At 44.8% G+C, this 13,347-nt stretch overlaps 1 protein-coding gene and 1 long non-coding RNA gene across 3 annotated transcripts; both read right to left on the reverse strand.

The window, feature by feature from the left end:
* Positions 1 to 1,162: 1,162 nt before the first annotated feature.
* On the reverse strand, positions 1,163 to 5,123 carry LOC148378898 (uncharacterized). The gene is made up of 5 exons (XR_015855562.1): positions 5,045 to 5,123; positions 3,310 to 3,480; positions 3,109 to 3,186; positions 1,366 to 1,536; positions 1,163 to 1,242 (listed from the first exon to the last, which is right to left on the reverse strand). It is a non-coding gene; the product is annotated as an uncharacterized LOC148378898 (long non-coding RNA).
* A 1,567-nt stretch (positions 5,124 to 6,690) lies between these two features.
* On the reverse strand, positions 6,691 to 7,845 carry LOC148378899 (janus kinase and microtubule-interacting protein 3-like). 2 transcript variants are annotated; one of them, XM_088367690.1, is made up of 3 exons: positions 7,552 to 7,845; positions 7,347 to 7,472; positions 6,691 to 6,977 (listed from the first exon to the last, which is right to left on the reverse strand). In XM_088367690.1, the coding sequence occupies exons 1-2, from the start codon at positions 7,762 to 7,764 to the stop codon at positions 7,356 to 7,358; spliced, it is 330 nt and encodes a 109-aa protein (XP_088223816.1). In that variant the 5' UTR covers positions 7,765 to 7,845; the 3' UTR covers positions 6,691 to 6,977; positions 7,347 to 7,355. The 2 variants fall into 2 exon arrangements, with proteins under 2 accessions (XP_088223816.1, XP_088223814.1); XM_088367688.1 differs by having other exon boundaries at positions 6,691 to 7,472.
* Positions 7,846 to 13,347: the final 5,502 nt, after the last annotated feature.

The raw sequence follows: 13,347 nt of genomic DNA on the forward strand, positions 1-13,347 counted from the left end.
GTTACAAGACAGACTTTTTTAATTTATTTAATGGGAAGAAGACTTATTTAGTTTAATTGATCTATTTTTGTTCCCTGGCAAAATTCGATTTGCTGCAATTCCAAATTTCCAAAGTGAATGAAGGAAAGAAGTCGTTTAAATTATGATTTTGTTTAAATACTAGGCATAGACACAAAATCTACGGCACAAAATGGGCAGACTTTACTTGTTTGAAGAGGACTGGTTACAAGACAGACTTTTCTGATTTATTTAATGGGAAGAAGACTTATTTAGTTTATTTAATCTATTTTTGTTCCCTGGCAAAATTGGATTTGCTGAAACTGTATTTTGCCAAATCTTGCCTTGAGACCTGATAGGAAGTATTAAACGCTTAGTTAAATCAATACAACTTGGTAATAAGAGCGAGTAATGTTGGTTGAACCGATGAATGAAGGTTGAAAGCAATTTAAATTATGACTTTGTATAAATACTAGATATTAACAGAACATCTACTGCGCGAAATGGGCAGAGTTTACTTGTTTGAGAAGGAGTGGCTTATTCAAAACTAAGATTTATTTAATCTGTCTGTTCCCAGGCAAAATTGGATGTGATGCAATTCCAAATTTCACCACATGATGGTGCCCAATTTTGACTTCATAGGACATATTAAACACTTAGCTTGTTATTATGTTCAAGGTAATCAGATTTGTTTATTATTCTAATGGCCTCTTCAAAACTATTCTGGATTACTACTTTGGATCTATTCTACATTACTTGGCAACAACATACTCTGTAACAGATTAGGCAGTATAATCATATATGTTAACTTGAGAGTGCCCACACTCAATCTACTTATCGTGATGTGTTAAATCAATTACTGTTAGACATTATTTGTCTGATAATCTACCAAATCTTTGAATTGAAGAATTTGTGATTTAATTAATAGCTTGTTCAGGGTAATCAGACTTGTATATAATTCTAATGGCCTTCTTTTGAAAACTATTCTGAATTACAACTTTGGATCTTATATTACTTTGCAACAATCTACTCGGTGACAGATTAGGCAGTATAATCACATATGTTAACTTCAGTGCCCACACTGTATTTATTTATGGTTATTTGTTAAATCAAGTACTGTTAGACATGAAATAGGAAGTGTTTAACATAAATGTTATGGCTACTCACCATTGTAGCTCGCTCCTGGTCAATGATACGAGCCTCTTCTTGCAGTGGAAAACTTGCAGCCAACAAACACCGTGGAACCTAAAGGAATGAAATTAAACATTAACATTTCGCCTCGACCAATTTTCACACGTACAACGCAACGCGGCTACACTTCTGCTATTACAAACGTAAATCTCCTTAAACACAATGAGTGTTACTTACCGTGTACGCTCTAGACGGTCCAGTTGCAAGCAGAAAATAAAGATATTTCCGTTGATAATCGTCGCTGCTCAGTGGCTCACGGCCATCGCGCCAACAGATTTGAATTTTGGCGGAGGTTCGGGCAATTACGTCATATCCGCGGCACATGACTGCGACGTAATACCCGCTTATCTGAAACGGCAGTTAAAAGTAGAGTTACATCAAGTTTTCTTGGAACCTAAACGAATGAAAGAAAACTATCATTTGGCCACAACCAACATTCACAGATACAACACAACGTGCGGGGTTGAGGTTAAAGATTGAGTGAAGGGCCCTCGTTTTAAACTACTGTTTTGAAAAGGAGTGGGAACAAGTAAGACGTATTTAATTTATTTAATGGGAAGTAGTAAGACTTATTAAATTTATTTAATCTACTTTTCTTCCCAGGCAAAATTTGATGTGCTGCAATTCCAAATTTCCAAAGTGAATGAAGGAATGAAGTCCTTTAAATTATGATTTTGTATAAATACTAGGCATTAACACAAAATCGACGGCACAAAATGGGCAGACTTTACTTGTTTGAAAAGGACTGGTTACAAGACAGACTTTTTTAATTTATTTAATGGGAAGAAGACTTATTTAGTTTAATTGATCTATTTTTGTTCCCTGGCAAAATTCGATTTGCTGCAATTCCAAATTTCCAAAGTGAATGAAGGAAAGAAGTCGTTTAAATTATGATTTTGTTTAAATACTAGGCATAGACACAAAATCTACGGCACAAAATGGGCAGACTTTACTTGTTTGAAGAGGACTGGTTACAAGACAGACTTTTCTGATTTATTTAATGGGAAGAAGACTTATTTAGTTTATTTAATCTATTTTTGTTCCCTGGCAAAATTGGATTTGCTGAAATTGTATTTTGCCAAATCTTGCCTTGAGACCTGATAGGAAGTATTAAACGCTTAGTTAAATCAATACAAGTTGGTAATAAGAGCGAGTAATGTTGGTTGAACCGATGAATGAAGGTTGAAAGCAATTTAAATTATGACTTTGTATAAATACTAGATATTAACAGAACATCTACTGCGCGAAATGGGCAGAGTTTACTTGTTTGAGAAGGAGTGGCTTATTCAAAACTAAGATTTATTTAATCTGTTTGTTCCCAGGCAAAATTGGATGTGATGCAATTCCAAATTTCACCACATGATGGTGCCCAATTTTGACTTCATAGGACATATTAAACACTTAGCTTGTTATTATGTTCAAGGTAATCAGATTTGTTTATTATTCTAATGGCCTCTTCAAAACTATTCTGGATTACTACTTTGGATCTATTCTACATTACTTGGCAACAACATACTCTGTAACAGATTAGGCAGTATAATCATATATGTTAACTTGAGAGTGCCCACACTCAATCTACTTATCGTGATGTGTTAAATCAATTACTGTTAGACATTATTTGTCTGATAATCTACCAAATCTTTGAATTGAAGAATTTGTGATTTAATTAATAGCTTGTTGTTATGTTCAGGGTAATCAGACTTGTATATAATTCTAATGGCCTTCTTTTGAAAACTATTCTGAATTACAACTTTGGATCTTATATTACTTTGCAACAATCTACTCGGTGACAGATTAGGCAGTATAATCACATATGTTAACTTCAGTGCCCACACTGTATTTATTTATGGTTATTTGTTAAATCAAGTACTGTTAGACATGAAATAGGAAGTGTTTAACATAAATGTTATGGCTACTCACCATTGTAGCTCGCTCCTGGTCAATGATACGAGCCTCTTCTTGCAGTGGAAAACTTGCAGCCAACAAACACCGTGGAACCTAAAGGAATGAAATTAAACATTAACATTTCGCCTCGACCAATTTTCACACGTACAACGCAACGCGGCTACACTTCTGCTATTACAAACGTAAATCTCCTTAAACACAATGAGTGTTACTTACCGTGTACGCTCTAGACGGTCCAGTTGCAAGCAGAAAATAAAGATATTTCCGTTGATAATCGTCGCTGCTCAGTGGCTCACGGCCATCGCGCCAACAGATTTGAATTTTGGCGGAGGTTCGGGCAATTACGTCATATCCGCGGCACATGACTGCGACGTAATACCCGCTTATCTGAAACGGCAGTTAAAAGTAGAGTTACATCAAGTTTTCTTGGAACCTAAACGAATGAAAGAAAACTATCATTTGGCCACAACCAACATTCACAGATACAACACAACGTGCGGGGTTGAGGTTAAAGATTGAGTGAAGGGCCCTCGTTTTAAACTACTGTTTTGAAAAGGAGTGGGAACAAGTAAGACGTATTTAATTTATTTAATGGGAAGTAGTAAGACTTATTAAATTTATTTAATCTACTTTTCTTCCCAGGCAAAATTTGATGTGCTGCAATTCCAAATTTCCAAAGTGAATGAAGGAATGAAGTCCTTTAAATTATGATTTTGTATAAATACTAGGCATTAACACAAAATCGACGGCACAAAATGGGCAGACTTTACTTGTTTGAAAAGGACTGGTTACAAGACAGACTTTTTTAATTTATTTAATGGGAAGAAGACTTATTTAGTTTAATTGATCTATTTTTGTTCCCTGGCAAAATTCGATTTGCTGCAATTCCAAATTTCCAAAGTGAATGAAGGAAAGAAGTCGTTTAAATTATGATTTTGTTTAAATACTAGGCATAGACACAAAATCTACGGCACAAAATGGGCAGACTTTACTTGTTTGAAGAGGACTGGTTACAAGACAGACTTTTCTGATTTATTTCATGGGAAGAGGACTTATTTAGTTTATTTAATCTATTTTTGTTCCCTGGCAAAATTGTATTTGCTGAAATTGTATTTTGCCAAATCTCGATTTGAGACCTGATAGGAAGTATTAAACGCTTAGTTAAATCAATACAAGTTGGTAATAAGAGCGAGTAATGTTGGTTGAACCGATGAATGAAGGTTGAAAGCAATTTAAATTATGACTTTGTATAAATACTAGATATTAACAGAACATCTACTGCGCAAAATGGGCAGAGTTTACTTGTTTGAGAAGGAGTGGCTTATTCAAAACTAAGATTTATGTAATCTGTTTGTTCCCAGGCAAAATTGGATGTGATGCAATTCCAAATTTCACCACATGATGGTGCCCAATTTTGACTTCATAGGACATATTAAACACTTAGCTTGTTATTATGTTCAAGGTAATCAGATTTGTTTATCATTCTAATGGCCTCTTCAAAACTATTCTGGATTACTACTTTGGATCTATTCTACATTACTTGGCAACAACATACTCTGTAACAGATTAGGCAGTATAATCACATATGTTAACTTGAGAGTGCCCACACTCAATCTACTTATCGTGATGTGTTAAATCAATTACTGTTAGACATTATTTGTCTGATAATCTACCAAATCTTTGAATTGAAGAATTTGTGATTTAATTAATAGCTTGTTCAGGGTAATCAGACTTGTATATAATTCTAATGGCCTTCTTTTGAAAACTATTCTGAATTACAACTTTGGATCTTATATTACTTTGCAACAATCTACTCGGTGACAGATTAGGCAGTATAATCACATATGTTAACTTCAGTGCCCACACTGTATTTATTTATGGTTATTTGTTAAATCAAGTACTGTTAGACATGAAATAGGAAGTGTTTAACATAAATGTTATGGCTACTCACCATTGTAGCTCGGTCCTGGTCAATGATATGAGCCTCTTCTTGCAGTGGAAAACTTGCAGCCAACAAACACCGTGGAACCTAAAGGAATGAAATTAAACATTAACATTTCGCCTGGACCAACATTCACACGTACAACGCAACGCGGCTACACTTCTGCTATTACAAACGTAAATCTCCTTAAACACAACGAGTGTTACTTACCGTGTACGCTCTAGGCAAAATTGGATGTGATGCAATTCCAAATCTATCTGAAACGGCAGTTAAAAGTAGAGTTACATCAAGTTTTCTTTTTTAATCAACACAATCATTTACAACCGTTGACCAGAAAGAATCGTCGAAATTCGACGTCCCCCACAAAGGCCACGCTCACTCGCTTTTCAGGGCAACAAAAGTACTTCTTTTTAAAAACGATGAGTTGTACTTACCGTGTACGCTCTGGACGGTCCAGTTGCGAGCAGAAAATAAAAATATTTCTCTTGTTAGTCGTATGTTACCATCCGCTGTGTCTTTGTCAACATCGCCGCCATTTTCCTACTTCCTGCTGCGAGCCACGCCCACGGATTTAAATTTGGGCGGAAGCTCTTTCCATTGGCGTCGTTTTCGCGTATAGCAAATCCGATTGGTTGGGAAGGGGGCACGGTTATGCAGCCGAGGGGTCCTGTGATCGGTGGGATGTAAAGTAGGCGTCGACGTCACGTCCGCGTCACGTGACCACGACGTGGCAGACGTCATATAGCAACCGCTGTTTTGTTTAGTCGACTTACAGTTGTTATGCATTGACATAATGGCGCACACACCAAATAGATTTAAATAAATTAAATAATTCTTCTGCCCACTCTCTTTTAAACAAGTTAACTCTCCCCGCGGATTTGAATTCCGGCGAAAGTTACGCCCATCGACGTCACGTATGTCACGTGACCACGACGTGGCAGATGTCATATAGCAACCGCTGTTTTGTTTAGTAGATTTACAGTTGTTATGCATTGGCATAATGGTGTGCACTCAAAATAGATTTAAATAAATTAAATATTTCTTCTGCCCACTCCCTTTTAAACAAGTTAACTCTGCCCACGTCCATTGACGTCTTGTCTGCGTCACGTGACCACGACGTAGCGACGTCATATAGTAACCGCTGTTTTGATCAGTAGACTTAGTTATTATGCGTTGACATAATGGCGCACTGGTTAGCATGGCCACCTCTTAAGCATGATGTTGCGGGTTCGACGCCTGATCAATGTTAGCATGGAGTGAGCTGAAGTGCATGGCGCTGAAGATTTGAATCTTTGAAATGCGCTGAGGTCTGACATATCAGGCAGAATGGTTTGCCATCACGTTCAACAAAAAATAGAAACTTTCCCACTCTGATTAAAACGTCCTGTGTTCATCTACGTATTTTCGTTTTGCTGTGCATCTTTTCCCTGCCATTTCGAGAGCCCAATTGACACTCATAGTTTAAAGAAATGTGTTTGCCCATCCTACTTTGTGGAATTTCACCACATGCGCTTTTGACCAAAATACCAAATTGAACTCAAGTGAAGCCAACACGCACAACCCCCCCCCCCCCCCCACACACACACACACACACACACACACACAAATGTTGATATGAACATAAAAGAGCCGCATGCGGTTCGGGAGTTGCGGCTTGGCCAAACCTGTACTATACAACTTTATTTGTATAAAATTTTCACAACAGCTGTCACACAAACAAAGCGGGAAAAACCGAAGACGTGCGTGTTCCGCCCACGCTGGATTTATTTGCACCTTTGAAAAGACACCGTATTGCCGCAGATGTGGCAAAGAGTACTTTTGGGCATCTGAGACGGAAGGATGTCCAAAGCATCACGTCACCTGCTCTGGTAGGCATGGTGGTGGGACGTTGAGGTCAACCGCTTTGGGGTTGGCTGAATCTTTGATCGCAGGATGCCACACACTTGAAGACAGAAGCAGAAAAGCAGAGCTAAATGCAAAATGTACTCACCGGTGACTCCAATTTTTTTCCCCCCTGAAGAAACAGCTGGACGGGTGGCCCCGGCTGGCCAGTGGGACTCTTGTTATTCTGACCCTTTTTAGTGCGCGTTTGGGGCAACAACCGTTTTTTGTGGCGCTCTCTTCTGGTTCAAAAGTGCCCTGCATGTGAATTTGCTTTTCCTGCCTTCTGATTGGATGAGCGCCGGTGTGACGCGGTGCCTCTGTCACCGTGGCGGGGGGTATACGTTGGCATCGGAGCGTCTGCCAACGTCTGAGACCGGCTGGCAGTGTATCGGAGGTGTCGAGTGCGGTGCCGCTGGAGCTCACTCACCAGCTGGTGTTAGGGCCACAGAATGAAGGCCAAGGAGAAGAATAGAAAGAGAAACAGAAACTTCTCCTCCAATTGTTTGATTTGTCTCTTCTGAGCTTTGATGAATTCTTTCAGCTCTTTGTTCCTCTAGGACGGACAAATGGAAAGTGGCATTCAAAAGCCAGTAAGCGTGCAAGTAAGTGCCGGGCTGGCTTTGGGCCCTTACCTGTTGCGCGCTGTGCAGCAGATCCATTCTCTCTTGGAGGATGCAAGCGTCGCGCTCCCTCAACTCGCACATCAGGGCTCGCTTCCATTGGTCCACGGCGCTCCTAAGCTCTTCTCTCTGATCCGCCGTCAGCACGTCATTCACGCCAGCGTGGCTGGCTTTTTCGCCGTCCGTGGCGGGGCAGTCCCGCTGCGGTAGCGCCTCGTACAACATGGCCTCCAGCTCCAGGATCCTCTGGGCCGCAATCCTCGTCCATCAGTGGTCCGGCGGGAGATTTGAGGGCGGCTTACCTTATGAGCCTGGTCCATGGAACACTTCCTGAAGTCCAACTCTTCATCCAGGTAGCCCTTCTGCTTGCAGAACATAGAAGAGCCCAAAGGCACAGCGTCAACAAGCTTCTTTCAGCGCAAAGCCTTCCAAAAGTCACATTTGAGCCGCCGAGTCTCGTGGAGTGCGAACATAAGGAGTTCGACATACACTTACGGCGTTATAGCCCAGGATGTCCAGCTTCTTCATCAGATCACTGATGACGATGTCCGGGGGAAAGGCGCAAGGAGCAATGTAAGGTGTTCTGGGACCTCGGGTTAAGGTTAGGGTTGCGAGGGACGCCTTACGTACGCTCACGCCCTCGGCCTCGCAGTAGATCTGCAAAGGGCTGAGGCCGTCTGGGAAACGGACTTGCAGAAACTTCAAGACGGGGGAGCGCCACTCCCTCTCCTGAAAGGCAGAGGCATGCATCCGTCCGTCCGTCCGTCCGTCCGTCACATCTCTGGCCTCAACACGCTTGTGCGAGTCTTCCCACCTCCAGCTCCAGGATGCGGAACTCAAGCAGTTCGTTTTGGTCTCGGATATCCTGGATGTGCTCTTTCAGACGCGCTTCTTCCGCCTCCATCCGCCTGACCTGAAAAGACAGTCAGACCTCATCTGCGGGGCTTCCCGACAGGTGTGACGCCAAGCGACTCCGCCCAGCGCCTTTCTTTCCGTCACCTTTTCCGCCAACTGCTGATTGCTCTGACGCAGCAGCTGCTTCTCCTCCACCCACTTGACATTCTAGAAGAGACAAACGCGTGGACAGCTTTGGAATGTTGTGTCATTTTCATCCACAAATTCTTTGGTTGACTGGAAAATGACATTTGCTTTTCTCCGCATTTTCCCAGCCACGTTCGGGGGGGGGGGGGGTTGGTCCAGTAATGCCAGACGAATGAGTGACTGAAGAATGTAGCTATTTTGTCTGAGAAAAAGGTGTGCTCATTGATGAGCTTACCTGTCCTTGTTGCTTCAGCGCTGACTCCAGATCTGCTACTCTGCTTTGATAGTGACCCATTTCTACCATCAGCTTTTCTCTGGTCTGAAAGGAGGAGGAGGGAGGCTCCTCCTCCTCCTTTCAGACCAGAGAACACCCGAGGCTGGGTGAGAACGGGGAGGCTGCGACCCGGCCGGGGGTTGCGGGAAGGGGCGCCACCTTGATCTCCTTCTCGGCGTCGTAGTCCCCTTCGCTGGTCTGGGCTAGCAGAGCGTAGGCTCGTTGCAGCGCTTGATATTCTTGCGTCAGCTGGCGGTAGCGAAGCTCCGCCTCTTCGTGCACACACCAATGCAACACAGCACTAGTACCAGAATCAGTCAGACCGGCGACAAAGCACCCGCGACGCAAAGACGAGTCCGATTCCAGGCTGAAGAGGAATGTTTGGTGCCAATACGCTGGCAGAAATGGCGGGCTACCTCTTCGGGTTCCGTGTCGGGGGTTCTGTCGGTGTGAAAAGACAAGGACGATCCGTCCGAGTCCACCAACACGTCTTCGTCGTAGCCGTAAAATGTTTCGATGACCTGCGGGCGCGGAAGCAAACATCTCTCTGAACAAACTGAAGCGACACCTCACGATGAATCGACGAGAGGAACGATAGCGAGAAAAAGGCCATTTCATCTTGCGCAACACCAAGCAGCCGCAAACAAACAGACTCACCTTGCAGGACCTCACGCTTTGTTCCTCCTCAGAGATTCTCGACGTCGGTATCGTAGCAGCAAATCTCTCTCCTGTCGACACAAATAATCCGCCTTTGAGATTCTTTGGATGCAAAGGGAACGAACGGCTCCGGCGCAGAAACAAACGCGACTCACAATGACATTTCTGACATGAGCTCCTGTCTCCAGAGCCTGAAAAACACGTCACCGGCGATGATTGGAGGGACGCTCGTCTTTTCCAAAAGTGACAACTACAGGGTGTGTCAGGGTTTTCCAGATTATCTTTATCGTATCATTATGTTGCTTTGACTTTGACTGCAATCTGTAATAAATAATATTATTTATCCCTTATTTATCCCTATCGCTTATCCCTTCCTACACAAAGTCGTAAAACACCCCTTGCTATGTTTTGACTAGAGGTCAAGGGCTTCCTCTATTCAATCCACTCTTACACCCACCCTGTTTCTCTTAATTAAAATGCTCGTGCAGGAGCCGAGAGTCAGACTTCATTCGTACAACGGATGGACTCTCCACCTGCAGGTGTCCAAAAGAACTTACTTGTCTCCCGTGTGGTTCTTGCAAAATAAGTTGGAGCGAGCGCAACTCTAACAGGGTGCATTTTGCCACTAGCTGCCTACGGACAATGATGTCGCGCTCGCGGCTCATGGTTGACGGGCTGAGCAGCCGGGCAAGTCCGTCGTTTTCAGCGCACAGCGAGTGGCAAAGGCGCTGACAAAACGGGAGCTTTGAGCTGCTGAAAACGGCAAAACAAGTCTAAAGCGTGTTCAAACGCGTGCGCACAATGCTCCTGCTTGAAAGGTTGGAATTTAAGGGGCCAATTTTTTGGATGGCGGCCGCCGGCCAAGCTTTGGACGGAAAAGGTTTCCTGGCGACAGCGAGCGAGCGTGGCGCTGCCGTACGTGCACCGAGTCGCCTGCCTGAAGACCTTGGACAAGTCGTCGATGATGTGCCGCTGCTCCACAACTTGAAGGAACTCCATTTCACCGTCCTGCTGGCCGCAACCGCGGTCCAGGTCATTGAGCGAACTAGGCCTTCTCTGTGGAACACAAATGCAGTGGACTCTGTTGGCACGCCGCCGTTGTCCGCGTCGACTTACCAAGCTTGCCATCTCCTCGTTCTCCTGGGTGACAAAGCGCACTTTGTTTTCAAGGCGACACAGCACCAGCGAGAGTTCTTCATTCTTCCTGCTCAGGCGTTTGTTTTTGTACAGGAGTGGCAGAAACTGGCTTTCTGTTTCTCTCAGTCGCTTTAGCTGCAAGCATGAAGTGCAGGATGTGAAAGACGCACAACACGCGGGCCAGAACGTATCCATTCCTTTTGCATCGGTTTGAACGGAATCGTGGCTTTGGCTCCCAATAAAAGACATCTACCAGGCAACCGACTCGACGCGCCGCTCAACTAATAAGCAAGCGCAATGGGTGCCTCGCTGGATGGCGCGCATCAAACGTAGCGCAAACCTTCAAGCGTGCCGTCAATAAATTACCAGTTCATTGCGCTCTTCAGAAAGCAGGGCGTTTCGATCCTCCAGGTTCCTGATGACTGCGCTGAGCTCAGCGATTTTCAGATGAAACCGTCGCGTGTCCCGATCCTCCTGAGACTGAAAACGCCCCGCAACACACACACACAAGCACTCGTTCAAAGTTCAAAACTGTTTTTGTGCTACCTTCCTCCAGCAACGAATTAAGTCATGCGTACTGCAAGTGTGTGATGAGGTGGCTTACGCAATGAAGAGGATTGCTAGTAGCGGCGTTGACCCCACTTCCAGGGTAGTTTAGGCCCGCCCTTTGGGAATCCCTCAGGGCAGCGATCTGCTGCTCGGCAGCCTGAGTGTGCAGCTGAAGGCGGTGGACGTGGCCGGCCCCAGGGCTTCATCCAAAACACTAACCGCTCTGTCTTTCAGCTTGATCTCATCCGTCTGGATGTACAAACGGGGAGCGCTCAGGCAGGCGGGCAAACTCATTTGCCAGAATTGTGACAAAAACAAAGAGAGCAACCGGCCAATTTTTTTTTCTTGAATCGACTAGAACACCTTTGCTGTGACAAAAGCGAAGCGAGCAACCGGACATTTTCTTCTTGTGAAATAGAATAGAATAGAATGCCTTAGGTGTCATTGCACTGCAGGTATACAACGAAATTGGGAACATAGCCACGCACCGCGCATCTGATCAGTCCTACCAGTCGGCGGATCTCCCTCTCGCAGTCTCTCTTGGTTCGGCTCAGCTCCTCCCGATGCTGGTGATGAGCCGATCGGAGCTCGGCCGCTCGGGACTGCCAGGCCTGCTGGGCCGCTGCCAGGGCTTCTTCCGCGCTCCTGGTGGAGGCGACACCGCTCGGTCTCCCGACACCGCCGCGTCTCCTCCACCTCCGCCAGCAAAGCGCCCCCCCTCCTCACCTGAGCAGACATTGCGCCACACCGGGCCGTTGAGACCGCAACGGAGCGCCGCGACGCTTACTGGGGACAAGCTACACAATACGGTAGCGGCCGCATCGAAGCCCGACGTGGCGTGCGGATAGTCAGACACGGATAGAGCGGATCACCTTGTCCATGGAGCCGTCCCTCAGGCTGAGGACCAAGGCGTTCAGTCGCTGGATCTCTCCATCTTTGATTTTGATCACTCTCATCAGCTCCATTTCATGATGCCGCAGTAATGTCTCCCTGGTAATGGCTAACTCTTTCTGCTTCTCCTCATGGAGTTTGCTTTTGAGTTCCGTCATGGCGGCGGTGGCACGGTGGTGCTCCGCCCGCAGGTCCTGACTTCTCTCTCTCTCCAGACAGCTGACCTGACATGACTTAGACTTAGACTTAGACAAACTTTATTGTCATCTTGTCTGCACATGGTGCAGACAAAACGAAATTCCGTTGCATACGTCTTACAACAAAGTAGTGATATTGCAGTTGAATAGAAGTAACATATCCTATGAAAATATATATATATACATATACTATATGTATATATATATATATTAAAAATAAGTATAAAGTGCAGCAGTGATAATTATGCAATAGTGCAAGTAGGCAAAACAGTATTCAAGAGTGTGCAGAGGAATGCTAAACCATGTATTAAACTTCTATTTAAAGGGTTTATACAAGTTCAGTAAAGTTGGTAGTGCGAGATAGTGCAAGATAGAGTAGTGTCATAAAGTACAGTTCTGTGAATGTGTGATGCAGAGTTCAGTTTAGAGCTCAACAGTTCTAGTGTTCAACAGTCTGATGACAGCAGGGAAAAAGCTGTTGCAGAACCTGGTGGACCTGCAGCGGATGCTGCAAACCTCTTCCCAGAGGGCAGCAGGGAGAACAGTCCATGGTGGGGGTGTGATGGGTCATTGATGATGTTACGGGCACGGGACATGCAGCGCTGAGATGAAATGTCCTGAATGGAGGGAAGAGGAGCCCCTATGATCCTCTCTGCTGTCCTCACCACTCTCCTCACGTTCTTCCAATCGGAGGCGGTGCAGCCTCCACACCACACAGAGAGACAGCTTGTCAGAATGCTCTCTATGGTGCTCCTGTAGAACGTCCTCATGATGGGTGGGGGCAGGTGGGCTCTCCTCATCCTCCGCAGGAAGTACAAGCGCTTCTGTGCCCTCTTGACCAGTGCCGTAGTGTTCATAGTCCAGGTGAGGTCTTCTGTGATGTGGACCCCCAGGAATTTGGTGGTGCTGACCACCTCCACAGCTGAGCTGTTGATGATCAGTGGAGCGTGGTGAGGCTGTTTTTTCCTGAAGTCGACGATGATCTCCTTCATCTTCTCCTCATTCAGGATCAGGCTGTTTTCTCTGCACCAGCCCACCAGCTGCTCCACCTCCTCTCTGTAG

The sequence above is a fragment of the Syngnathus floridae genome, unplaced genomic scaffold, assembly GCF_059516105.1.
Source record: "Syngnathus floridae isolate MCC-2025c unplaced genomic scaffold, RoL_Sflo_1.0 HiC_scaffold_24, whole genome shotgun sequence".
In the NCBI taxonomy this organism is placed as follows: domain Eukaryota; kingdom Metazoa; phylum Chordata; class Actinopteri; order Syngnathiformes; family Syngnathidae; genus Syngnathus; species Syngnathus floridae.

Excerpts from the sequence above, each read along its gene's own strand:
- LOC148378899 (XM_088367690.1), bottom strand. The coding sequence starts at position 7,764 with ATGTTGTACGAGGCGCTACCGCAGCGGGACTGCCCCGCCACGGACGGC. Across the intron at positions 7,473-7,551 it reads TGCTGCACAGCGCGCAACAG|AGGAACAAAGAGCTGAAAGA; the intron begins GTAAGGGCCCAA and ends TGTCCGTCCTAG.